This window comes from Trichosurus vulpecula, chromosome 6 (genome assembly GCF_011100635.1).
Source record: "Trichosurus vulpecula isolate mTriVul1 chromosome 6, mTriVul1.pri, whole genome shotgun sequence".
NCBI classification, from domain to species: Eukaryota; Metazoa; Chordata; class Mammalia; order Diprotodontia; family Phalangeridae; genus Trichosurus; species Trichosurus vulpecula.
In genome coordinates, this window is record NC_050578.1 from 78,884,235 (window position 1) to 78,911,753 (window position 27,519).

The 27,519-nt window shown below is 38.4% G+C and overlaps 1 protein-coding gene across 1 annotated transcript in view; it reads left to right on the forward strand.

Annotated features, from left to right (window-relative positions):
- Positions 1-27,519, forward strand: part of PPEF2 (protein phosphatase with EF-hand domain 2) — a 39,879-nt gene that overhangs the window by 3,839 nt on the left and 8,521 nt on the right. The window contains exons 2-12 of the mRNA XM_036764969.1: positions 4,569-4,696; positions 4,825-4,882; positions 5,529-5,704; positions 6,834-6,948; positions 8,653-8,699; positions 11,135-11,301; positions 13,350-13,386; positions 13,479-13,628; positions 18,570-18,920; positions 24,284-24,469; positions 24,808-24,950. Coding sequence (XP_036620864.1) covers positions 4,569-4,696; positions 4,825-4,882; positions 5,529-5,704; positions 6,834-6,948; positions 8,653-8,699; positions 11,135-11,301; positions 13,350-13,386; positions 13,479-13,628; positions 18,570-18,920; positions 24,284-24,469; positions 24,808-24,950 — 1,558 coding nt within the window. The remainder of the gene's footprint in view (positions 1-4,568; positions 4,697-4,824; positions 4,883-5,528; positions 5,705-6,833; positions 6,949-8,652; positions 8,700-11,134; positions 11,302-13,349; positions 13,387-13,478; positions 13,629-18,569; positions 18,921-24,283; positions 24,470-24,807; positions 24,951-27,519) is intronic.

A 27,519-nucleotide genomic window follows, 5' to 3' on the forward strand; every position in this document is an offset into this window, starting at 1 on the left:
GATAATTTCTTGAAAGATGATGTTTAGGCTCTTTTTTTTTTTTGATGATGGCTTTCAGGTAGTCCAATAATTTTTAAATTATCTCTCCTGGATCTATTCTGTAGGTCAGTGGTTTTTCCAATGAGATATTTCACATTTTATTCCATTTTTTCATTCCTTTGGTTCTGTTTTATAATATCTTGATTTCTCATAAAGTCACTAGCTTCCACTTGCTCCAATCTAATTTTTAAGGTGGTATTTTATCCAATGGTCTTTTGGACCTCCTCTTCCATTTGGCTAATTCTGCTTTTCAAGGCATTCTTCTCCTCATTGGCTTTTTGGAGCTCTTTTGCCATTTGAGTTAGTCTATTTTTTAAGGTGCTACTGTTTTCTTCAGTGTTTTTTTGGGTCTCCTTTACCAAGTCATTGCTTTCTTTTTCATGGTTTTCTTGCATCAATCTCATTTCTCTTCCCAATTTTTCCTCTACTTCTCTTATTTGCTTTTCCAAATCCTTTTTGAGCACCTCCACGGCATGAGACCAATTCATATTTTTCCTGGAGGTTTTTGATGTAGGCTCTTTGACTTTGTTGGCTTCTTTTGGCTGTATGTTTTGACCTTCTTTGTCACCAAAAAAAGATTGTAGAATATGAGTCTGAGTCTGCATCATTTTCAGCTGCCTGGCCATGTTCCCAGTCAACTACTTGACCTTTGAGCTTTTTGTCGGGGTATGACTGTTTGTAGAGTAAAGAGTGCTTTGTCTCAAGCTTTAGGGGCTGCACTGCTGTTTTCAGAGCTACTTCTACTCCACTGTCACTGCAAGCTCTGCCACAGCAGTGTTCCTCCTCCCCCAAGAACTGCCAAACAGGATTGTGACCCAGATCCAAGCAGGGCAAAGCTGCCTCTGCACCAGCAAAGCACTCCTTGCACTCCCACTCTGATCCGCCACTTGGTTCCTCCAACCTTGTGAGTCAGGGATTCTGGAAGCAGCTGACTCTGGAGCTCTGGAAGCAGCCACAGGAGCTTCCTGCTGCTGCTGCTGCCACCACTGGGCCACCTCTGCCACCCCCAGGGCTGGGGCCAGACCACTCTTCAACCCAATCCAGCAGTTTTCCTACTAACCTGCTCCGTGGTCTTTGGTGTTTGTGGGTTGAGAAGTCTGGTAACTGCCACAGCTCAATGACTCATGGCCCTAAGGCCTGCTTCAGCCAGCCAGCTCCCAGTCTGGGCTGTCCTGGAGCAGCCCATGGTGGGCTGTGCTCTGCTCCCAACACCGTGTGATAGACCCTTCCCAGTGACCACCCAGGCTCTCCTGGGCTAGACACCTGCTTCCCTCTGCTATTTCGTGGGCTCTGCAGCTCTAGAATTTGTTCAGAGCCATTTTTATAGGTGTTTGGAGGGATTTGGGGGAGAGCTTAAGCAAGTGTCTGCTTTCCAGCCACCATCTTGGCTCCACCCCCCTTTTCTTTTTCCTTTGATCTCTTTGGGATATAGACCTAGCAGCAGCGTTGCTGAGTCAAAGGGTATTCACAGTTTTATAGCCCTTTGGGCATAGCTCCAAATTGTTCTCCAGAATGGTTGAATCAATGCTCCAATTTTTCCACATCCCCTCCAATATCTATCATTTTTTCTTTTCTGTCATTTTAGTCAATCTGATAGGTTTGAGGTGGTACTCAGAGTTGCTTTAATTTGCATTTCTCTAATCAATAGTGATTTAGAGCATTTTTTCATATGACTATAGATAGTTTTGATTTCTTTTTCTGAAAATTGCCTGTTCAGATCCTTTGACCATTTATCAATTGGGAGAATGACTCATATTCTTATAAATTTGACTCAGTTATATATTTAAGAAATGAGACCTTTATCAGAGAGACTTGCTATAAATTTTTTTCTCAGTTTTCTGCTTCTCTTCCAATCTTGGCTGCACTAGTTTGTTCCAAACCTTTTTAATTTGGTGTTATCAAAATGATTTGTTTTATATCCCATAATGCATTCTATCTCTTGTTTAGTCATAAATTCTTCCTTTATCCATAGCTCTCTGACAGGTCAAATATTCCACACTCTCCTAATCTGCTTATGATATCACCCATTATATGTAAACCATGTACCCATTTTGACTTCATCTCAGTACAATGTGTTTATACCCAGTTTCTGTCAAACTGCTTTCCAGTTTTCCGAGCATTTTTTGTCCAATAGCAATTTCTTGTCCCCAAATCTTGGATCTTTGGGTTTGTCAAACATTAGATCACTATGGTCACTTACTACTGTGTGTTGTGTACCTAATCTTGGATTGTCATTTTTATTATGTTTGCATCAGTGAACCATGAGCAGTGACTCTCTCTTTAATTATTTGTCTCTCTTTCCTTCTTATTTTTCATTCTTTTGGGTTTTCCATCTCTGTAACTACCCTCTAACTCACCTCCTCCAAATGGAAGTTCCCTTTTGTAACAAATAAACATAGTCAAGTAAAACAAATGAACTCATCAACCATGTCTGAAAATGCATGTCTCATTCTGCACCTCTAATCTATATCATCCTTCTGCCAGGATGCTGCTGGTACACTTTATCATCAATCTTCTAGCTTGTGAACAGCCAAGACATTCATTGGAATTCTGCAGTTTTCCTTTACATTACAGTAGGAGTTGTTTTCCTGGTGCTGCTCACTTCACTCTACATCAAGTATTATGTCTTTCTAGGTTCTTTTTGAATCTGCCATATTCATCTTTTTATGGTGAAAAAATCTTCCATTACAATCACAATCCATAATTTTGATGGGCATTCACTTTGTTTCCGATTCTTTTCCTGTAATATAAAGTACTACTACAAATATGTATGTGCATATTGGTCCTTTCTGTTTTTGAGCTCTTTGGGAGTATAGACCTGGTAAGTGCTATTGTTGGCTTAATGAGTTTAGTAACTTTGGGGAGATAGTTCCAAATTATATTTCAAAATGATTAGGCCAATTTATTGTTCTCATAATGGGGCATTAATGTGTCTTCCCCCTCACAGCCCCTCTAACAATTATGATTTTCATCTTTTTGTGCCAATCTAACGCTTGTGAGATAGTTTAATTTGCGATTCTCCTATTATAATGATTTGGATAGGATCAGACATGACTAGAAGGCTCCCCTGCCAAAGGAAACAACCTGAACAACAAAATGACAACAATACAATAACTAGTGTTAATATAGTGATTTAAGGTTTGCAAAGTACATTATTTATCTATTTATCAATCTATCTATATATCCATATATATGATATTAAAGTTGAATGAAAGGAGGCACTCTTCATCTAACAGTTAACAAATGGCTTGTTTAACTATAGTAGGGAAAGGGCATTCATAGCATACACTCAATAAGGATATAGCCTTGATTCAGTTGAGACCAGCTTCCCTGCCCCTGTGTTGCCCATGACGGTCTGTGGTCAGAAGCGTAAGGGAAGAGCTAGAGCCCCTCACATCTGGCTACTTTTTGTATTCAAGTAACTGTCTCAAAGGTTTGAGCCCTAGTCCACTGAGCGAAATATATATGTGTATTTGTGTGCTTGTATGCATGTATGTATACATACAAATTCATATACATATATATTATATATACACATATTCATACATATATACATTTTAAATAGTTTGAGCTGTGTCTGACTCTTTGTGACTGCATTTGAGGTTTTCTTGGCATGGAGTGGTTTGCCATTTCCTTCTCCAGGTCATTTTATAGATTGAGGAAACTGAGGCAAACAGGGTTAAGTTAATTGCCCAAGGTCACACAGCTAGTAAGTGTCAGAGGTCAGCTTTGAATTCAGGTTTCCCTGACTCCAGGCCGGACACTCTATCCAGTGTACCACCTAGTTGCTATCTATCCATTCATCCATCCATCCATCTGTCTGCCTATCTGTCCATCCATTCATCCATCTCTCTCTCTCTCTCTCTCTCTCTCTCTCTCTCTCTGTGTGTGTATATGTCATCCTCACAACAACCAGCAGAAAGTATTTGTGCATGTTTCAAGGAATGATCTTTCTAGGCAAGTTCACCTATATTACACTCTTCGTCCAATTAAATTTTTGGTTATCCTCAGTAAACAAGCTAGGATACATTATGAAGTGAAAAGGTAGGCAGAAGCATAATTGTTATAATTGTCAAGTTGATCTTAAATACATTTTGCTCTGAAAAAGTATGAATTGGTATTTTTAATCATACTCTGTAGTAACCACCTCAAAATGCTACAAGTATATGTATTTGTAAGTGTATGTTTTCTGAGTTCATGTTGAATCTGGAGGGTGTCCTAAGGGGCCTGTTATAATAATAACTGGCATTTATATAGTACTAAAAGAAATAAAGGAGTTTGCCCAAAGTCATGAAGCTAGTGGCAGCATCTAGTCTTGGACCTAGGTCTTAGCACGTAACATCCTAGGTCTCTTTCCATGAACTACAGTGGTCTCCTAGCAATCTCTTCCGAAACGTTCAATTGAACTTCACTTGAGGAGCAAATCCCTTCTCCTTTCACCACCCAAACAGACAAATGTAACCACTCTGATACCTGTCTCATCCAGCTGAAATGATTCTCTAATGAATGCTTTTCTGGCCCTATCACAGCCTTCAAGGCAGCTGTTCTGATCCAGAGATGGTACCGCCGCTATATTGCCCGCCTGGAAATGAGGAGACGATGTACGTGGAGCATCTTCCAGTCCATAGAGTATTCGGGGCAGCAAGATCAGGTCAAGGTACAGTGGCTGGGAGATATTTCAGGGGCTCCTTTTTTGCAAAATTTTTCCATTTGAAGCCAGAGGCTCAGTCACTGTTGGGTTTGGATCTCATCTCCAATTCAACCTTTTCTTCTCTTCTTTAGCAGCTCCATGATTTCTTCAGCTACCTTGTAGATCACTTCACACCAAGTAGCCACAATGAAAGTGAGTATGTCCCTCCTGTGGAACTTCCCCTAGCATGCAAATCTCATAAATCATGGGGTTAGAGGTAAGGGGTTGTATATGTTCAGAGGTGGGAGATTATATATAAAGATGGGGAAAGGAATCTAGAGGGAGAAGGTGAGGAGAGAATCTAAGCCGTGAATTCATTGGAATCCCCTCCTCTCATTTTTCTTTCTCCATTTGGGCAGAATCCACCAGATTACTGCCCTAAATTGGACAGCTCATGATTTTCTGAAGATTGTAATATAGTACCTACCTAGATTTGTTTCCATGCAGATATCCACACACAGACACTGAATCATTCCCCTCATCTCAAATTATACTGTTTTCCTTTCTCCCCTTTGGAGTTCTCTGCTTTGGAGCCTCCCCAGTTATAGGACATATCATTGAAGTCAGAAGACAGAGACTTTTCATGGTGTCCCATGCTCTAAAATTACCGCTCTTCCCTCTACCCTACCAAAGCTCCCATGCCTTTAATGAGTTTCAGGCAGGTGTTAGGAGACACAGCAGATCTAGTCTACGAAATAAGAGTATTCCACCCCTGAGGTTTCGTATAACTCTAAAGTTCTGACTCTCACTCATCTCCATATCCAAGAAGATTCAACAGAACTTTTTCTGTCCTGATTAGGGAACTTCCTTAGCTGTATGTTCACAGAGAAGAGACTCCTTAAGGACCCTGAGATGGAAAAATACTGTGACTATGAATCCATAGAGGTGCCGGACTATTACACCGGACCGCACGTCTCCTTTCCTCTACTTCCTGACCATGCAACTGCCTTAGTGGAAGCTTTCAAACAGAAAAAAGTAAGCATATCAGGTGACTATGGATGATAATGCCCAAATCGTGAAGACCCGTATGCCCTTTTATGTAGGAAGCCGCCAAACTGAAGTAAACAACCCCAGATGAGGGGATCATAGTTCAGTGTTTATTCAGCCAGTGTTTCTCTAAGATAAGACTGAAGAAGCTACGTCAATTAATGCAATACCTAAAACCTATATATGTCTATGTCTATGTGTGTGTATATGTGGATTTGTGGACATATATACTACATATACATATATATCTGTATGTGTACATATGAATTATATATTTGTATACGTATATACTAGTATATTAATTAGACTATGTATATATATACATATGCACACATGTGTGTGTTTATATATATTATATGGCATATTTGCATGTGTCTGATACATATAGAAATACACAGAGGCATATGTATAGTATATACACATATACTGTTTATATATGCTAATCTATACATAGTATACATTGGAGTATAGACAAGCACAAACATACACGTACATATATGTACACACCCACATTCATGCATGTGCACACAATATAATATACATACATACACGCATACATGGGATATATGCCCACATCCTATATGACCTGAATAGTGCGGTGTATTAGAAAAGGCATTGAGCTTGGGGTCCAAGGACCTGGAGTTCAAAAATCCTATCTTGGCAACTTCCTGTATGACTTTGCAAGCAACTTCCTCTCACTGGGTGCCATTTTCTTGACTTGATGATAAGAGGGTGTAATAGTAGGGGGACAGGAGAAAGCATTTGGGCTGATTGAGTCAAAGATCCAGAAGGGAATGAAATGTACAGATTTTGGGGCAGCTAGGTGACTCACCTAGAGTCAAGAGGACCTGAGTTCAAATCTGACCTCAGATACTTGACGCACTTACTTGCTGTGTGACCTTGGGCAAGTCACTTAACCCCAATTGCCCTGCCTTCCTCCCTCAAAAAAAGAAATGTACAGATTTTAGGATGAAAGGAGTATAGGGGCACCAAGCTCCAATTAGGACTTATGGTCTCTTCAAATCGTATCCACATGGTAAATCCCAGGTGTCTATTTACTCAGAAACACCCCTCTTATTTTTCATCCTCTTTTCCTATCTGCTTTTTCTCCCAGTAGCAGCTACATGCTCGTTACGTCTTAAATATTCTTCATGAGGCCAGGAACCATCTCATACAACTGCCAAACATCAACCACATCTCAACTTGTTACAGCGAGGAGATCACAGTGTGTGGTAAGTAAAAGCTTGGGCATACAGAGAAAGTCTTTATTGTTTGGAAGCACCAGAGGGGAGGATTTACACTGATTGGAAAAAGTCCTGAGGGTAGGGGAGCTGGGGAATGTACTTACAACAAAAGGGAAAACTACTTACCCCTGCTTCGATGAAGAGATACAAGTAGCAGGCCTTGGGGTTGAAGTTAGGTGGTCTTTTCAACTAGAGGTAAATTCAGCGATACCGAGAAACAGAAATGTCGACCTGCTAACTAAAGGTTCCACCAATGTTTGGGGAGCAATTGGAGGTCATCAATCTAGTAAAAGTGAGGTCACTTTGGGGATTTCATAGTTCATTTAAGGTTTTAAAATTACAGCTCAAGTTTCAGAATGTTAAGTATAAATGCAAATATTTAATTTTAATTGATCTATAAAAGTGTTTTTATGATACTTTATGAGTAAATTACATTATGGATTCATATTTAAAAATTTTAAAGATGTAGCCTGGGTCCAGAGGCATGCTGGCAAATGTTTAACAACCAGCTCTCCGAGGGGAAAAATGTGTGTAAGACATACTTTTATGTTTAATATGTATTAACATTTTTCTCCCTCATTTTCTCAAGTCTAGAAAATGAACAAAATAAATCAAGGCCTGATTTGTAACATTTGCTCATTTTCAAGGAGCAAATGCTCACAATTGGTTCTGCAGGTGGATTCAAGCTGGCTCTAGCACATCCCTGCCTGGGGGTCCCCCAAATCATGGACCGCCATCAATCTGTCTTTTATCAGACCAACCAGAGGACACCCTACCCTTAGGGAAAAGACATTTAAATAAATGGAAAGAAATATTTTATGCCACTCCCTCTTGTCTTCAATACCCTCTCTTCCCATTCCAGTTCTACTGGTAAAAGAGGGAACACATCTAGGGAACACGTTTGAACAGGTAACACTCATAACCAGGGCGACTATGGTTACATTTTGGTTGAACTCTCATACGGGGACCACTACAGGGATCAGTTTGATCGTTTCCCCTAAGAGCTTCTAATATCATCTGTTGGCCTGATGGCATCATCAGCTATGAGCTGCTTTTTTGCTGCTCCTGCAAATTACTGACATCCTAATCTCTCCACTGAGCTGCCATCTGCTAAAGTCTTTTGTATTGTCTTCCCCTGAATTACCACATGCAGGTGTGGCTAATTGAACTGCTTGCAGTTGCTTGCTACTACTGCCACCTGTTGGTTACCTATTGAGATGCAACTGCTATGAAACCCTTTGGCATCTCAGCTTCAGAAGCCGTCTTGATGCTTTGTCCCAGCCAGTCATCACCCAGATACACCCTTAAGCATTAACTCTAACTTTTAGACCCATTTTCTTCTGACTCAATTACCACTCCTTGAATTCACTCTACTCAGAGTTGGGGTAAAAAGATTCCTTTCAACTCCTCAAATTAGCCTTGGACTCTTCACAGCTCTCTCATCAATGAAGTCACTGTTATCCCCGCAGACATTTACTTCATATAGTTCCCTCTCTGAAAAATACTACATTCATTACCTCTAGTTGTTGCTATTAATATAACACCAGAAAATGCTCTTCATTTCTTACCTATGGAAAAGCTAAGAAACCAATAGGTCAGTATGTCTATGCATCTTTTTTCTATTTAGGGTAAACATTAGAGAGACTAACAAATACCAGTCGGAACTGATTATTTTTCCTCTGCCTTTGTTAGGAGATTTACATGGCCAGCTGGACGACTTAATATTTATATTTTACAAGGTATGAATGTTAAGTAAAACATGTAGATTATCTATTTCAAAATGATTAACTGTAGTTAGAAAATGTTTTATTTTATTAGATGTTCTTACAATGACTCCGTAGTAATTAACTTAAAACCTCAGGATCTCAGAGTTGGAAGGGGATGTAGAGGCAGCTAGGCAGGGCAGTGAATGGAGTAAGAGACTTGGAGTCAGAATAGACCTGAGTTCAAATCCTACCTCAGATAGTGTGTGATCCTCCACAAGTCACAATCTCTGCCTGCCTCAGTTTTCTCATCTATAGAATGAGGATAATAATAGAACCTCCCTCACAAGGTTGTTGTGAGGATCAAATGTGTTAACCTACGTAAAGTACGTTGCAAACCTTAAAGTGCTTTACAAATGCTAGTTGCTAGTTGCTTCTCCTCCTCCTCCTCCTTCCCCCTCCCTTCCTCCTTTTTTTCTCCTTCTCTTCCTCCTCCTTCTGCTCCTCCTCTTCCTCCTTCTTCTTCTTGATTTAATTATTTAAAATTTATTTATTAAAATAAAAAATAAAAATTGTTTATTAACTACCTACTACATGGACAGCTAGGTGGCATGATAGAGCACTAGGTCTGGAGTCAGATCTGAACTCAAATCTGGCCTCAGACATTTACTAGCTGTGGGACCCTGGTCAAGTCACTTAACCTTGTTTGCCTCAGTTTCCTCATCTATGAAATGAGCTAGAGAAGGAAATGGCAAACCCCTCCAGTATCTTTGCCAAGAAAACCCTAAATGGGGTCAAGAAGAGTCAGACACGACTGAAAAAACTGAACAACAAAACAACAACACATGCCAAGCCCTGTGAGATAGGCTTTGGGGATACACAGATTAAAAAAAAGAAAACAGTAATTGTCCTCAAGGAGCTTGTGATCTCCTGAAATACCTTCTGCACCTTCATCACATGGTTCAGTCTTGAGGTTAAAACCAAGATGCATATTTCAGCAGACTCAGCTATTTGTTCTCCTTCCTTGAGGAATGTCCCTCTCACTTCTTCCCCAACTTCCAATTTGTTTCAGGAGTGAACATATGCAAACTCATTGTGAGTCTGAGTCTGTGTCTATGTGTATCTGTTACACTCATCTACATACAAATATATAAATAGCACATACATATATGTGCCATACATGTGTATATGCATGGACACATGTACACACAAAACACTCACATTTATATAATGCATTAAGGTTTGCAAAGTGCTTTACAAATATCTCATTTGATCCTCGCTGAACCCTGGGAGGGAGGCACTATTTTTATCTCCATTTTACAAGGGAAACCTTTCCCAATCCCCCTTAAATCTAGTGCCTTCCCTTTATTGAGCATTTCCAGTTTGTCCTGTATATAGCTGGTTTGGTTTGTGTGTGGTTTCTTCATTTGATTGTGAGGTCCTCAAAAGCAGGGACATACGATTGTGATGGAATACTACCATGCTATAAGAAATGATGAGCTCATGGATCTTAAAAACCATGGAAAGACTTTCCCAAAATAACGAAAAGCAAAATGAGCAGAACCAAGGGAACATGGTATACAGTAACATCAATATTGTTTTAAGAACAACGTTGAGAGAATAAGTCATTTTGACTGTTATCAATGCCCAAATTCACTATAAAGGACATGTGAAGAAAGACGCCATTTGCATTCAGAGAAAGAACTGACAAACAGAAGCATACGTAGAATAATTTTACATATATACCTATTTGTGTCTAATGGTAGCCATTTCTAGGACAAGGGGAGAGAGAGGGAAAGGGGGGGGAGGGAAAAGAAGGAAAATTTACATGTTAACTTTATCATATATTTAAAAGGAATAGTAAGTTACAGCGTAATAGATTTGAAGTTTTAGGTGCAATCATCTTTTTATTATGCTATGTTATGGAAATGCTTCTTTTATTTCATGAATTTTTTTAAAAAATCATAAAAATGATGAATAAATAAAAAGTGCTTGTTGGATTGAAAAGAATAAAATAAAAAGCAGAGACCATCTATTACTTTTCTTGTTTCCTCAGTGCTTAGCACCATGCCTTGCATATAAGAGTCGCTTTATAAATGTTTGGTGACTGACTGATGGATACAACAATATTTTGCATGTCTGAAGCTTCATTTGGTTTCTCTTTTGATTGGATTAGTATTGCTTAAGTAACCATATGACATTTCTCCCCTTCTCTGCTGCTAAGTAAACTAAAATCTGTTGCTTCCAAAATTTCATAACTATCTGCTGATATTTTTCCCTCTCATTTTTCTATTGGAATACCAGCAGCCACATGGTTTTTGGTTTGTTTTGGTTTTGTTGTCTCAAATATAGCTTGTGCTGCGTCCAAGCTTTGGGATTCACCTGTAAAAGGCTCCTATTTCCTTTAACCTTGCTTTTCAGTTCCTTGCCTTCTTCTGACGATCCTTTGGCTCTGTTTTCTTGCCATACAGAATGGTCTTCCTTCCCCTGAGAGATCCTATGTGTTCAATGGTGACTTTGTGGATAGAGGCAAAGACTCAATTGAGATTTTGATGATTCTCTTTGCCTTCATGTTGGTTTACCCAAAGGAGTTCCATCTAAACCGAGGAAATCATGAGGATCATATAGTCAATTTACGGTATGGTAGCAAAACATACTTAGATATGCACTTGAGACTGTGGCAAAAAGTTGATTTTTATAAATCCTTCATTTTTTTCCTCTATATATCCTTTTTTTAAAGAATTATTCTATCCTAAATTTCATAAACACCAAAAATCCCAAATATTTCTGTATGCAAAGTAGAACAGAAAAAGAAGATTATATGAGAAACTATGGATTTCTATTATGTACAATCTTCTTCTTTTAAAAACAATGTAATAAACTCAACTAGTTACTTTTAAAGCTGTCTTACTTGTTTTTGTTTCCTTCAAAACTTTCTCCTGTTCTATTCTGTGTATTTTTAGAAGTGCTTCAATGGTTCTCTTTTATTTATTTATTTTTTTTGAAACAAGCTCTCCTATCCTATTCCCCTCTCCATGAAAGAAAGAAAAATACAGTCTTTGTAACAGATGAGCATAGTAAAAAAAAAATCCACACAGTGGCCATGTCCAAATATGTGCGTCTCATCCTTTACCATGAGTCCATCACCACTCTGTTCAGAGGTGGGTAACATGCAGAGGTCTGCTGGTAAATGTTAACCACCGTCAGGGAGTGGGGGTGGGGGAATGTATGTACAATACACTTTTAAGTTTAATTTGCATCATTACCATTTTCTCCATCACTTTCTTATAAATATAAAAACTATCAGCAAAACAATGAACAACTTATGGCATTTGCCAGTTTCCAAGGTGTAAATACTCACACTGAAGATTTGACTCTCAAGAACCAGCTTGAGCAGTCTACAGCAGACCCCCTGACACATTCTTCACCATTGATACTCTGGAGCCATGGCTGTTCATTGCATTGATCAGAGTTCTAAAGTCTTTCCAAGTAGTTTTTCTTAACAATGTTGTGTTACCATATAAATTCTTCTCCTGGTTCTGCTCACTCCACTCTGCATCAGTTCATACAAATTTCCCAGGTCTTATTGAAATCTTTTTAAAAATTCCTTTAAAAAAGAAAATACTTTTCTAAATCACTAATCAGAGAAATGGGAATTAAAACAACTTCAAGGTTTTACTTTACAGTTATCAAATTAGTAGAGATGAGAGAAGACAGAAATAATGTTGGAGGAGCTGTGGGAAGTTTGGCATGCATAAGTGTTGTCAATACAGATATAAACTGATCCCACCATTTTGGAAAATAATTTGAAATTGTATGAGAAGGATTACCAAACCCCATTCATGCCTTCCCACACAGTAATCCTTCTACTGGGCGTGGAAGTCAAATGCAAAAACTAAAGGTCTAATATATACCAAAATATTCACAGCTGCTCTTTTTGTCATAGTAGAAAAACTGGAAATGAAGTAGGCGTTCACACACTGGGAAATGGTTGAACAAATTGTGATTTATGAATGTAGTGTAATATTATTGTGCTGCAAGAATTGGAGTCTAGGAGCAGTTCAGAGAAACATGGGAAGATTCTATCAACTGATGAAGAGTGAAGAAAATTCAATCAGGAGAATAATGGCACAATGACTACAATTATATAAAGCGATGGTTCTCAAAATGTGATGTAGAGACCTTGAAGGTCCCAGAGACCCATTCCAGGTATCCATAAGGTCAAAACTATTTTTGTAATAATACCAAGATATTTTAATTTCTAATATGGTAAATATCTGCAGATATAATTGATATAAACCAAAGCTCTTTGTTTTTGTCCTCAATAATTTTTTAAAGTAAAAAAGGGTCCCAAGACTGAAAAGTTTGAGAACCACTGAGATAAAGGAAAATAAATAAAAAGGCATCAAATAGGGATAAAATGCAGTGATGAATGTTGATCCTAGAAGATGACTGATGAAAATGTTGGTGAAAGTCTTCTCAGTAAAGAAGTAGGAGACCATGTATGCCAAATATGGCATGAAGAAGTAGATATGGCTACCGTATTGGCTGGTTCTGCTCGACTTTATTTTACAAGGGAGGGTTCTGGAGTTGTGAAAGTCTCATTAGAGTATTTGCATAAACAAAAGACAAAGACACCACTAAAATTTCAAAATAATATAAAATTACTCTTGCTTTTAAATCTAGATATGGCTTTACCAAGGAAGTGATGCACAAGTATAAGGTACACTGTTTTTTAAACCTAAACCCTCTGTTATGTAGAATAGGTTTGGTGCCTTCCTCAAAGGTCATTACTTCATTCATTCATCTTTTCAGGTAAATGGCAAGAAAATACTGAAGATGCTGCAAGAGGTTTTTTGCTGGCTTCCATTGGCCACCCTTATTGATGAGAAAGTCCTGATAATTCATGGTGGGATTTCAGACAAGACGAACCTAGAACTTTTGGAAAAACTGGAAAGGCACAAGGTATTGGCAGTGTAATCAGTCACTACAGATTTTTCTGTGATGCCAGATCTCTACCACCACTAAAATAACTATTAGTTAATTATTACTGGCCATAGCATTTTAACTAAAAGGCCCACTTTGTTGAAATAATTCAGGCCAAAACCACTTCATGTCTATTCTCCACTTTGCCAGTGAAGAACTGGACCGTGAGAATCTTGTTGTTTTTTTTTTTACCTACATCTATCATTCTAAGAGTCTGAAGTTAATGGAAGAATGAGTTCCATTGAATCTAAGAACATACAATAATAATAATAGCTTTTAAGTTTTGCAAAGCACATTAGATATTATCTCATTGGATCTTTACCATCCCATAAAGTAAGTGCTTATTATTATTATCTCCCTTTTACTGATGAGGAAATTAAGGCATAGGAAGGCTAAATGACTTAGCAAGGATCACAAAATTAGTAAATAATAAGTGGTTCTTGCAACAACTATTCTCAAAAATATTCTCAAGTTTTGTAACAACAATGTTGCTAGCAGCTGCTGTTGGGGTGTAACACCAACAACACCAGCACACAGCAGGGCTGCAAGTACAGGTTCTCTGATCTGCTTTTCTAAGGAAAGCAACTTTAAGGGGTTAACAATGTTACTTTAATTAAACATACATATACTATTCACTTAGTTCAGGGGAAAAGGTCAGCCCCTGAACTTCAGAGCAAATACAAACAGATCAACAGACAGGCTTTTATCTGTCTGACCAAATCAAACAATACATATATAGTTGCCAGAGAGAAACACCAACATCTGAGTTTTCAAAGCAAGGGGGTGGGGTCCAATGGCTACCCAGAGTCTCCTCTGGTCAAATCACATGACACTCTTCCAGTGAATGAGAGCTCCAAAGGCAAAACACCAACCTCAGATCTTATATACATATCTCAGGGTCAAAGGGCATCATAACCATGTGACTCAAACTCATGTGAACTAGGCTTTCCCTTGACATAAGCAGGTCATAGACTCCCAATTCAATCAAAGAAGTAAAGGCCAGCCTCATCAAAGGCACTTGATTACCTCAGTGCTCCAAAAGAGAAAACAGTAAAAAAAAAAAAAAAGTCCCACCCCTCTTACCATTATAAGGTCAAAACTTGATTTTATTATATAATCCAATCCTAACAGCCAAAAAATATGGCTTTTGTTTCTTGAGCAAGCCACCAGGAATCTGGGGTATACAAGGAGGACTGACTCTGATTTAGACCAAGCCGGAGAGCTGTCTAATCTAAACCAAAGAGGCTGACGTAGCATTTCCAAGGTAGGATTTGAGTTTCACTGATGTCATAAAACAAGATCAACCTTCACCCAGTTGTAGCTGACCCAACACTCAGGAAGATAAACGAAGCACAGAGGACTTAATGTCCTGGTTGGCCCCAGGAGAATGAATTTTGGGCAACAAAGTGGAGTAATTGTGGCTAAATGGGAATCACCACCCGAGACACACGTGAGGAGAGGAGATTAAAGCCTTGGGGAAAGGATAAATCTTCAAAGTACTGCCTCATCTTTTACTTCCCAAGTGAGACACAGTGTAGTGGAAAGAGCACTGAATTTGGATGTCAGACTTGGGTTTGAATCTTGGCTCTACCATTTGCTATATGTATCACCTTGGGAAAGTCATTTAAACTTTGAAGATCTCAATTTCCTTATCAATAAGTTAATAGATTGGACTAGATGCTTCTAAAGTTCCTTCCACATCTGAATCCTATAATGGAAGAAGGTGGGGAAAGGGGAAAAGAGGGGTATTGAAAAAAATCTATCATGTCTGTCACATAAAAAATTTGCGATGTTCCAGTTGTTATCAATTTTTTAAAAGTTTTAATTCTTCCAATATTAGAGACTGCTACTATGGAAGAATAGAATGTGAAAGGCTGACCTTAGTCAAGAGAGAAGTTGACTCAAGAAAGATATGTCCTTTTCCATAAATGTCTAAAAATTATTTGCTCCCCCTATATATGAACAAATCTTTAGTTAACCCTAAGAATTCGGGCTTAATTAATTAATCAACAAGCATTTATTAAACACTGCTGTGTGCCAAGCACTATGCTGAGTACTACAGATGTAGAAACAAACATGAAGGTGTCTCTGACCACTAAGAGTTTCCATTCCATCAAGAAAGTAAATTTGAACACATGCATAAAAAGAATATGTACCAAATACCAAAAGACAACTTTGAGAAAGAGAATAATAGGAACTGAGAGGATTAGGTTAAGTGACTTACCCAGGGTCACATAGCTATTGAGTGATAAATAATTCTTACAATAAGTACTCCCAAAAATATGTTTTAAAAAATTTCATCCATGGAATTCTAATGGCAAACAATGCATTCTAAGAAGAGATGAGAATGGAATGTATTCTAGGTATTAGGGACAAAAAAGGCACAGTGGTGGGAGATGAAGTTTATTGTGTGAAGAACAGTAAGAAGGTCACTTTGGCTGGACCAAATATGGGCAGGAAAGTAATCTATAATAAGGTTGGAAAGGCAGTTTGGGTCCAGGTTGTGAAGGACTTTAAATGCTCAGCAGATGAATTCATGTTTTATCCCAAAGAAAACCAGTGGAATTTCTTGAGTAGTAGAGGGGTATGGTCAGACATGTACTTTAGGAAAATCATTTGGCATCTATGTGGAGGATTGGAGAGGAAAGAAACTCAAGAAAGGGAGACCAATTAGAAGGCCATTGCAATAATTATTTTGCATATTAATAACAGACATGTTTATTATTACATATCCTTCGATACAGCATTTAGTACCACTTGAAACATGCACGTTTTCCTAGAGACAAGGCAGTTTTCCAGTGCTTCTTATTTGATGTACATAATTATAAAGCCATCATAAATTACAGGACAGATGTTTGCTTAGAAAAATAAATAAATCATACTGCCCATACCATGAATCAACTCTTGTTATAGAACAAGAATTTAACAGTATTTATCTGATAATTCTTCAATTAACTGGCAAACATCACAGATGTATGCCATACATAATTTGTTTTTGCTTATATGAATGCACCTTTCCACACTTTTTGCAGATACTTTTATGAACTCATTCACTGTAGCAGGTAGTTTCATGGAAAAATTATACTCAATTCATGGCATTCAAACCAACCTCTAAAAATATTTTAAATTAAATCAATTATCACTAAAAAAAACCCACTAACACACAACTTTCAGGAAATATGTTTGCTTTTAAATTTTATACATTTAGACATGACAGTAAAAAATATTATTTCAAATTATTTCAAAAGGGCAATGCACAACCTTTTCATCCAGAAATACCACTGCTAGGTCTATATCCCAAAGACATCCAAAAAATGGAAAAGGACCTACTTGCTCAAAAATATTCATAGCAGCTGTTTTTTGTGGTGGTTAAGAATTGGAAATAAAAGAGATGTCCATCAATTGGGGAATGGCTAAACAAGTTGTGGTACGTGATTGAAATGGAATGTTATTGTGTTGTAAGAAATGACAAGCAGGGTGCTCTTAGAAAAACCTGGAAAGACTTAGATGAACTGATGCATAGTGAAGTGAACAGAACCAGGAGAACGTTGTACACAGTAACAGCAATATTGTTCAATGAAGAACTGTGAATGACTTAGCTATTTTCTCAGTAATACAACGATCCAAGACAATGCCAAAAGACACATTCTATCCACCTCCAGAGAAAGAACTGATATTCATTAAATAAGACTGAAGCATGCCATTTTCACTTTCTTTCTTTTTTTCCTTTTATTCGAGTCTTCTTGTACAAAATGACTATTATGGAAATGTTTTACATAATTGCAAAAAAAAGGAGTAAACAAGAAACAAACAAAAAAGGGCAATGCGCCACCCATAAATAATTGGTATGGAGAAAGGCTGGTTATCATCTTCCATGAAGGGAGAGTTAGCCTCCTAAGTCTCAGAACCTCTTCTACTAATTGATATGTTTTTCAACTACAGTGGTGGCCACATGAATAGATAAGGGATTGGATGCTAAAAATATTATGGGGGTAGAAATGACAATACCTGACAACTGAATGGATGAGTGGGATGAGAGAGAATAAGGAGTCAGGGTTATAATGACAAGCTTGTGAACCTGGCAGAAGGGGAGGTTGGTGGTATTCTCAATTGAGGGGTAGCTTTGGAGAGGGATGATAATGAGTTCTGTTCTGAACATGTTTTAAATGTCTAGTAAGCACTTAGGGAGGTGGGACTGCAGCTTAGGAAAGAAACTGAGGCTGAATATAGGGATTTGCGAGGCAGCCATATGGTGAGGACAATTCAATGAATAGGTCTGGATGAGGTCACCAAGTGAGAGAGTATGTAGAAAGAAGAGAATCTAGGACAGGATACTGAAAATCACCCACAATTGGTGGCTGCAAAGGTCAGGTGTGAAGCTGGATCTCTCCTCTAAGCCAATGATTCTAAAACTTGGAGTCCACAGACACTCAAGAAGTCTATGGTGGATTGCATCATGTCTGTGTCCTTTGATGGGGAAAAATGACATCTTTATTTTTATAAACCTCTAACTGAAATTTATCATTTCTTTCTATTATTTATTTATTTTTGAGATTGTATTTTATTTTTTTCCAATTACATGTAAAGACAATTTTTAACACTCTTTTTTTTTAGATTTTGAATTCCAAATTTTCTCCCTCCCTCACTTCCCCCTTCCTTAAGATGGTAAGCAATTTATATAGGTTATATGTGCAATCATGTAAAACATATTTCCATGTTAGGTTATCCTTCAATTACTTAAAAATGTCATTCTTTGAAGAGTGTCACTAGACTTCACCAGAGGGGTCCATGACACAAAAATGGTTAAGAATCCATGCTCTAAAATGTCACACTTCTCCTATGCCAGGTTCTTGCCTGTCAAATCTCAGATGTTCCATTTGCTTCTCCATTTTCTCTTGTGTCTCTTCTGGCCACTTGTAGATTATTTCCACCATGAGGGATACAAAGAAACCAGAGAAAGAGAAACAGGTGGAGGAAAACAGAAGCAGCTTGCCCTGGTTTCCCTTCAAAAGCCGTTCTGTGCCCTCTTCACCCCTACGTCTCAGCCCTCAGAAGGGAAGCAGGTCGGCTAGCATCCCCTGTAGCTTCATACCTAATAGGAAGCAGATCTCCAAGAGGGTCCGGAAGTCAGTGCAATTGGAGTTGGAGAAATGCTGGCAGCAAGTGGGTCTATCAGAATTCAAGGACCAGGAGGAGCTGTCACTCTTCCCACCAGAATCAGAACTAGACTCTTGTGACCTCCAAGGAGTGAATCACGAGGAGTGGAAGCAGGTAAGTAGTGAGTAATCCTTCTTGCCTTGTTTAAAGAAAGAATGGGAATGTGTTGGACGGCAAGGATTGCCTTTAGGCTTTTTTTTTTGGTATCCCCAGCACTTAGCCTGGTACATAGTGAGCACTTACCAGTAAGTCAAGAGTCAACAAGCATTTATTAAATGCCTACTATGTGCCAGCAACTGTGCTAAGTGCTGGGTAATCAAAAAAAAAAAAGGCAAAAGATAGTCCCTTCTCTTAGTCTAATAGGGACACAACATGTAAACAAGAGATAGACTGGATAAATTGGAGATCTTGGATGGAAGGTACTAGTAGTTTTCCTATGTTCCCATTAAAGTCAACAGCCATCGATTGAGAGTTTACTTTATTCCAAGCATTCTGGTGAGTGCTGGGGATACAAAGAAAGGCAAAAGACAGTCTGTGCATTCTGTCTCATGGGGGAGGGAACAAGGAAACAGTTACATACAAAAAAATTTATGCAGGATAAAATAGAGATTATCAACAAAGTACTTGCAGATCAAATGGAGGAGTGGCTAATTCAGGACAGGTTGTAACTAGAGTGGCATGATTGGACTTGTATTTATGTGGCTTATATTTATCAATATTTACTACATTGCAATGTGACTAATGCGGAAATATGTTTAGCATGATTGTACATGTATAACCTATATCGGATTGCTTGCTGTCTTGGGGAGGGGGAAGGGAGAAAAATTTGGAACTCAAAATCTTAAAAAATGAATGTTAAAAATTGTCTTTACATGTAATTGGAAAAAATAAAATACTATTAAGTGCAAAAAAATTTACTGTATTAGAAATTTAAATGTCCTAATGTTATTATAAAAATAGTTTTGATCTTCAGGACCCCTGAGGGGGTCAGGGGAACCCTGTGAATGTCTTTGGACCATGTTTTGATAATTACTGGTTTAAAGTTTTAAACATTAGCCAGCAAGTCCAGGAGTCTCAGCTCACTGGCCTGACATCATGAGCATATATCCGGCTGGTTTTGTTTGAGGTATCCAATTCTATCTGGACTCACTGCTAGCAGTTTAATAAGCCCTGCACAGACCTCACTACTTCTTAATCCAATTTTAAAGTAGTTTGACTACTTTCAAAGTATTTTGTACTCTACCTAGTGTCAACCTAGTGTCCTATTCAGAATAATCTTATTATTTAAATCTAGGTCTACCAAAGTGTGTTTCCCCCTAATCTAATACATGAGCCCCCATTCTTAGAATCAGGAATGGACTGTTTATCCTTTATAATCAGATCCAGTTTACTTTCTTAAAGGGACACTTCAGAGGTATTAGTTGGCTTTTTAGGTATAGTATTAGAAGCATTTCAAATAATTTGATTTTACTTCTGAGAGTAGCCAACAATTAACTATCCAGTCCATCTTGCAATGAAAAGAGAAGAATTTTAGTGACTATGTAAAATATGTGTCCATTCACAGGAAAGAAATCTTTATTTTCAAGAAAGAAATATATAAGCTTGTTTGCCCATGAAATTATAAAGTGTGGCATGGGAATGTCCTCATAGCACTATGCCTTTGTTCTTGAGGAAGTCACCAGAAGCTGGGGAAGGGGGTATTCTCTGATTGAGGTCAAGGTCAACTTTAATCCAGACTCAAGAACTTGACCTTGGAGGTGAGTATCTCTGAGGTCAGCGTAGCCAAATCATAAGTTCAGTTTTGACCCAATGCCTCTGTCCTATCATTCATTCATATTTGTCTTAGAGAGAGAACTTATCCTAGGTAGCTCAACAAGAATGATCTTTCTCAAAAAAAAAAGGAAAAAAATGATCCTTCTCTAATTGAAAAAAATTATGACTACAATCAAATTAAAATTCAAGATAGGTAAAGAGATAGTAAAATCTAGGAAATATATCAATCACACTCATTTATACAAAGAGGGTCCAAGATACATGTGCACCACTTTACTGCCATACTAGGCAGACCCAAGAAAAATGAAACCATATAACCGCAACCCAAGCTCTCTCCAGGCACTAAAGCAGGACTGGATTCCCCTTGGGGCTGGGCACTTTTATGCTGAGGTAGCCAAAATCTAAATTGGGGGCTTTCATGGATTACAAGTTCAAATATGAATCCATGGTGACATAGATATTTTTAAAAGCTCATGCAACCATTGTTTATATTAATCAAAGTGAAGTCCAGAATACGCGAAGTAGCAGGTCTACTCTACTTGGCTCTGGTCATACCACATCTGGAGTATTATGCTGCATTTCTAGTCATAACATTTTAGGAAGTATATTGATAAATCAGAACTTAGCCAGAGTAGGACAACCAGGATTGTAAGTGAATTTAATATAGTGCCAACAGTTGAAGAAATGTTTAATTCAGATAATGGAAGACTTAGGGAGACCATGATGCTCATGTTCCAGCACTGGAAAGGCTGTCATTGGAGAATGAATTAGATTTGTTTTACTTAGCCTTAAAAGGCAGCAATGGGCATATCTAGAAGCAAAGAGTGGAAGTTTCTGAGAGTCAGATTTCATTTGGGATGTAGGGAAAGTTTTCCCTTCTCATTGTAGCTATCTAAAAATGGAAGGGGGCATCTAGGTGGTACAGCGGATAGAGCACTGGGCCTGGAGTCAGATCTAAGTTCAAATCCAGATTCAGATATTTACTAGTTGTGTGACCCTGGGCAAGTCACTTAACTCTGTTTGCCTTAGTTTCCTCATCTGTCAAAGGAGCTGGAGAAGGAAATGGCAAACCACTTCTTGGTCAAGAAAACCCCAAATGGGTAACAAAGTCAGACACAACTGAACAACAGCTACACCAACAACAAGAGTGGAATGGGCTGCCTCACAAATTAGGGTCCTAAGAGCCCTAAAATGGAGGCTAGGTATCATAATGGGAAGTTCTATTCAACCATAGGTGTGCCATTCTATTACCTAGTAAAGCAGAAAGAGAGATGGATTTGAAATCAGAGAACCTGAGTTGGAATCCCACCTGTGCTTGGTATTTATTACCCGTGGCATCTGGGACAAATCACTGAACTTCTTGAGCTTCCATCAGATTGTAAGCTCATTGAGGACAGGGACTATCTTTTGCCTCTCTTTGTATCCCCAGCGCTTCGCATAGTGCCTGGAACCTAACGAGTGTTTAATAAATGTTTAATTTTTTGTTGATTTATTGATCCAGTTTCCAATCATCATCATCAAATTGGTATTTACCTATCACCTCAAGGTTTGCAAAGCACTTTATGAATGGCTTATTTTATCCTCATAGCAACCCTGAGATGCAGATGCTATTAATATCTCCTGAGTCTGAAAGAGGTTATGGAGCGAGTCACACAGCTACCTAAGGGTCTGAGGCAGAATTGGAACTCAGGTCTTCCTGACTCCAGGTCCGACGTTCTTTTGAATATAACTATAAAATGAGAAAGTTGTTCTAATTACTCTGTTTCCCTTTAGCTTTAAATCTTAAAATTCTGTGGTTTCTTAAGTCTCTTCCAACTCTAAGGAGCTCCTAGGTGCCTTTGATGAGCGCTTTGGGGCCATGGTTCTTTGGACGATCCTTCATGGTCATCCACTAAATACTCAAATTCATTGTGTGCTGGCTTTATTTTCTCATATATTATTCTCTTAAGAAGGGGGTGCTGAAGTTTTAAAAAAAATCTCGTTTGTCTGCACTAAATGCTAAATTATACCTCAAAACTTGACTGAAAAATTTTCTCTACCATTGTTAGACCCAGGGGTAGGGAGTGGGTAAGGGATGGGGGAGGGGGGATTATATCTGTGTAAAAGTGATCTGAGATCTTTCTTCCTGCCTCCTCCCTCCCTTTCTTTCTTTCCTTCTCTCTCTCTCTCTCTCTCTCTCTCTCTCTCTCTCTCTCTCTCTCTCTCTCTCTCTCTCTCTCTCTCGCACAAAATGACTAATGTGGAAATGTTTTCCTTGATGGCATCTGTATAACCTATATCAGATTGCTTACTGTCTCAAGGGAGGAGGGAGGGAAAGGAGAGAAGGATAGAATTTGAAACTCAAAACCTTAAAAAATGAATGTTAAAATTTGTTTTTACACATAATCGGGGGGAGATAAAATATTATTTTTTTAAAAAAGGAAATACTGTACACCCTAAATAACAGTAACCTGGGACACTTGAAAGCGACAGCAGGTTAGAAAACTGGGGAGGGAAAGGTAGTGCTGGATGATGGTGTGCCTTTGACAGAGCATCAAAACCAAACTAAAACAAATGAATCCCAGAGGATGAGACAAATAATCGGGGTTTATTAGCTTACTTTTGAATTCTATCTTTCAGTAGAGATATGACCAGAGCGATATGACAAGATAGAGGCTTAGAAAGTAAAGGATCATGGGATCATAAACTTAAAGCTGAAAGGGTTCTTAGAAATCATTCAATCCAACCTTCTCATTTCACAGACAAGGAAGCCAAGGCCCAGATTAACCTGCCTAAGAGAGTTCAAATAATTATAATTAGGAGCTTGGCTATTAACTTTTAAAAATATATGTATATATATTTGATATTTTATTTTTCCCAATTACATGTAAAAACAATTTTTAACATTGATTTTTTAGAATTTTGTTACAAATTCCCTCCCACCCTCTGTCTCCTCCCCCCTCATTGAGAAGACAAGTAATTTGACATAGATTATACATGTGCAGACATGCAAAACTTATTTCCATGTTAATCATGTTGTGAAAGAAAATACAGACCAAAGTAACAAGAAAAATAAAGGTTTTTTTTAAAAGTATGCAGTCAGACTTCATCACTGCTTTCTCTGGAGGTGGATAATATTTTTTAACCTAAGTCCTTCAGAATTGTCTTGGATCATTATTTCTGAAAATAGCTAAGTCATTCACAGTTGATCATCATACAATATTGCTGTTTCTGTGTATGATGTTCTGGTTCTGCTCATTTCACTTTGCATCGCTTCATGTAAGTCTTCCTCAGTTTTTCTGAGAGCATCCTGCTTGTAATTTCTTACAATGCAATAGCAGTCCATTACAATCCTATACTACAACTTGTTCAGCCATTAGCTATACCTTTTAATCAAAGATGGAACCACCCAAGTGTAGTCCCCATGAGGAAGCCAGGTGTGGTGGCTGTATCTGAACATACACGCTAACTCCCACCTCTCATTGACTTGTTTCTTTGGTAATTCTCTCTCACAAGCAATCTAGGGCCCAATTACCTCATGATATTTCAGAAATTCTCTCTGTCATCGATCCACTCCACCTCAGCCTGAGCTAAGGAGGATCTCTTCTCCCTTTTGGGAGAAATTCAACAAAATGATCGTCCCTAAAGACCTTCCTGTTCTCTACATATATGGATAAGTACGAAGGAATAACCCAGGGACAAAAATGATTTCTGATGGATTTCAGGTCGCAGATATTCTGTGGAGCGATCCCATGCCCCAGGAGGGCTGCAAGGCTAACACCGCCCGAGGAGAGGGCTGCTACTTTGGCCCCAATGTGACGGAACAGATGCTCCAAAGGCATAGCCTTCAGTTTCTGATCCGCTCCCATGAGTGCAAGCCGGAAGGTTACGAGTTCTGCCACAATCGCAAGGTAGGTACCCTTGCTGTTGTTCACCTTTCGTTCTGGAAGAGGACCGATGACATCATGAGGGTGAGGTCTTGACTTGCGCATGAACTGGATGGCAGTGAGAGAGGTTTGCGCAGTCGTCAGCCTCACTCTCTCGTCCAGGGTCCTGTAGGAACGTACCTACGAGGTAGGGATAGGAGCCCAAGACTCATAGAGCAAGCAAAGGGGCCGAAAGTACGGTAGCTTCCCCTCAACGCAAACAGCAACAACAAGCAGGGTCCAAGGTGGGAACCCAACAGTGAGAGGGAAGGAGAATGGGAAAGTTCAGCCAATGTCCAGCCTTTCTCTCCATTTTCGTTTAGGTGCTAACCATCTTCTCTGCTTCCAACTATTATGAAGTCGGCAGCAATAGAGGTGCCTATGTTAAACTGGGGCGGGATCTGATCCCGCACATCGTACAGTATCAGGCTAACAAGGCCACCCACACGCTGACCATGCGACAAAGGTGAGGCTTGCCACTGGCACGTTGTTTAAAAGCTGTATGAGACGTGGTGGGGTGGTGTGTGTATTTATCTACATTCTGTGTTGGATTTCTGAACCTAGATAGGTTAGTGCTCAGCGATTAACTTCTTCCCCCTTGTTTCAGCCTTTGGGGCACTCTCTACACACCCATATGTGGACAGTTAGGTGACTCAGTGGATAGGCTTGGAGTCAGGAGGAACTGAGTTCAAATATGACCTCAGAAACTTACTAGCTGTGTGACCCTGGGCAAGTCACCTAACCCTGTTTGCCTCAGTTTCCTCATCTGTAAAATGAGCTGGAGAAGGAAAAGGCAAATCACTCCAATGTCTTTGCCAAGGAAACCCCAAATGGAGTCACAAAGGGTCAGACACAACTGAAATAACTGAACCACAACTACATATCCAGCATTATTTCTGCAGAAATCTTTTTGTCTCTGAGGCCATCAGTGTTGAACAGCCTCTACAACGCAGACCTGACAGAGACACCAGTGTGCAGGCCACTAAATGAAGTATTATGAAGTCCTGATGTCTTTTCCCTTTGATTCCTTAATAAGTTATCTCAGAGGCTTCCGATTGGAAACTCCATTACACTCAGAGTGTCTGATCTGAATAATTTGGAAAACAGTTTACATTATATAGATTTACTAATGGTATTGAGCCTCTCTAATGATTCAGGCTCAGGACAGGAATTAAATGAGTCACTTGTGGATTATAAAATAAAATAAAAGTGAATTTGCTTACAATAAGAGATTAAAAAGGATACAATTACAAATTTTTAATTCAAATATACATTGCTCACCTCCATCTCTGCATTCACTATGACAACATGAGGTCATAAAGGCATCCTATGGGACACTGTGAATTATTTTTTGAAAAAATAGTATTTTATTATTTTTTCCTAATTACATGTAAAAACAATTTTTAACATTTCCTTCTTAAATTTTTGAGTGCTAAATTCTCTTCCTCCTCTCTCCTCTCCTTAAGATGGTAAGCCAATTTGATATAGGTCATACATGTGCAATAATGCAAAGCATATTCCCATTATTAGTCATGTTATGAGAGAAAACACAGACCAAAAAAATTCCACAAAAAAGAGAAAACTAGGATGCTTTGATCTGCATTCAGACTCTGTCAGACTCCATTTCTCTGGAGGTGAGTAGCATTTTTCAGCATGAGTCCTTTGGAATTGTCTTGGATAACCGTATTGCTACTCACATTTGATCATGGTACAATATTGCCGTTACTGTGAACAACATTCCCCTGGTTCTGCTCACGTCACTTTGTGTCAGTTGATTTAAGTCTTTCTAGTTTTTTTCCTGAAATCATTGTGCTCATAATTCCTTATATCATGATAGTATTCCATTGCAGTCATGTAACATTTGTTCAACCATTCTCCAATTGAAGGATATCCCCTCAATTTCCAATTCTTTGCTACCACAAAAGCCACTGCTATAAATTTTTTTTATACAAAATAGGTCTTTTTCCTCTTTCTTTGATCTGTTTGCTTAGGTCAAAGAATATGCATAGTTTTATAGCCTTTTGGGCATAGTTCCAAATTGCTCTCCAGAATGGTTGGATTAGTTCACAACTCCACCAACAGGGGCAAGCTTCAACAATTAACTTGAGCATATGCAATATTTCAATTTCAAAGATCCTCCTCATGGTCAAGAATATTATATTTCTGTTATTGATACAGTGTGTGTGTATTTCTTTTCAGAATTTAATTAGACCAGAGTTCTGATATTGGAAATAGATTTGACTAAGAATAATTTAATTTCTGAATCTATTACTACATTATAATTACAGTTACTACAAACTAGTATTATCAAGATTTAACCACTTACCAAAAACTGGAGGAAATTCCATAATGATTACTTATCACTAAGGGCAAAACTGAAATTTCTGTCAGAATCAGTAACAGAGATCTTTTCTGGTTACTTAAGAATTATGTCAGACCAGACCAGACCATACAAGGACTACTCAGGAATATCAGGTTAGCCAAGACAGTACAGTAATTACAAATGACAATTAGACAAATACATAAAATACAAAGGAAAAAAAAACATTTGCGGCCCTTAAGCCCCACATTTAAGGTGCTAAAGAATCACCTATTGTGAATTTTTTCCTCCACCTTGGAAAGACAGAAACTTGCTTAGATCAGAAAGCAAATTGAAAATAAGCAAATTTAACTTTGGAAGAATGTTTTTCCCTTACCATGATATTTTCTTCTATGAATGATTTAACAGAACTTAATTGTTTAGGAAAATTAGAAGCAAAGTCACCTAAAAGAAAAATGTAATTTTACAGAAATTAGGATGAGAAGATAAAGATACATTCTTCAGAAACAGGGAAATAAGAATCCCTGGCAGCCAAAGCAACTGAGGTTGACCCAGTGATTCACCCAGGGTTATGTATCTTGCGAGTATGTGAGACAGAATTCTAACTCAGGTCTTCCTGATTCCAAGTCTTGCATTCTGAATAGGGGAATATATGGTAAACTAAGGAAGAAATGCTTGGCACCTCCTCTCAAAGATTAAATTATGTCTGTATCAA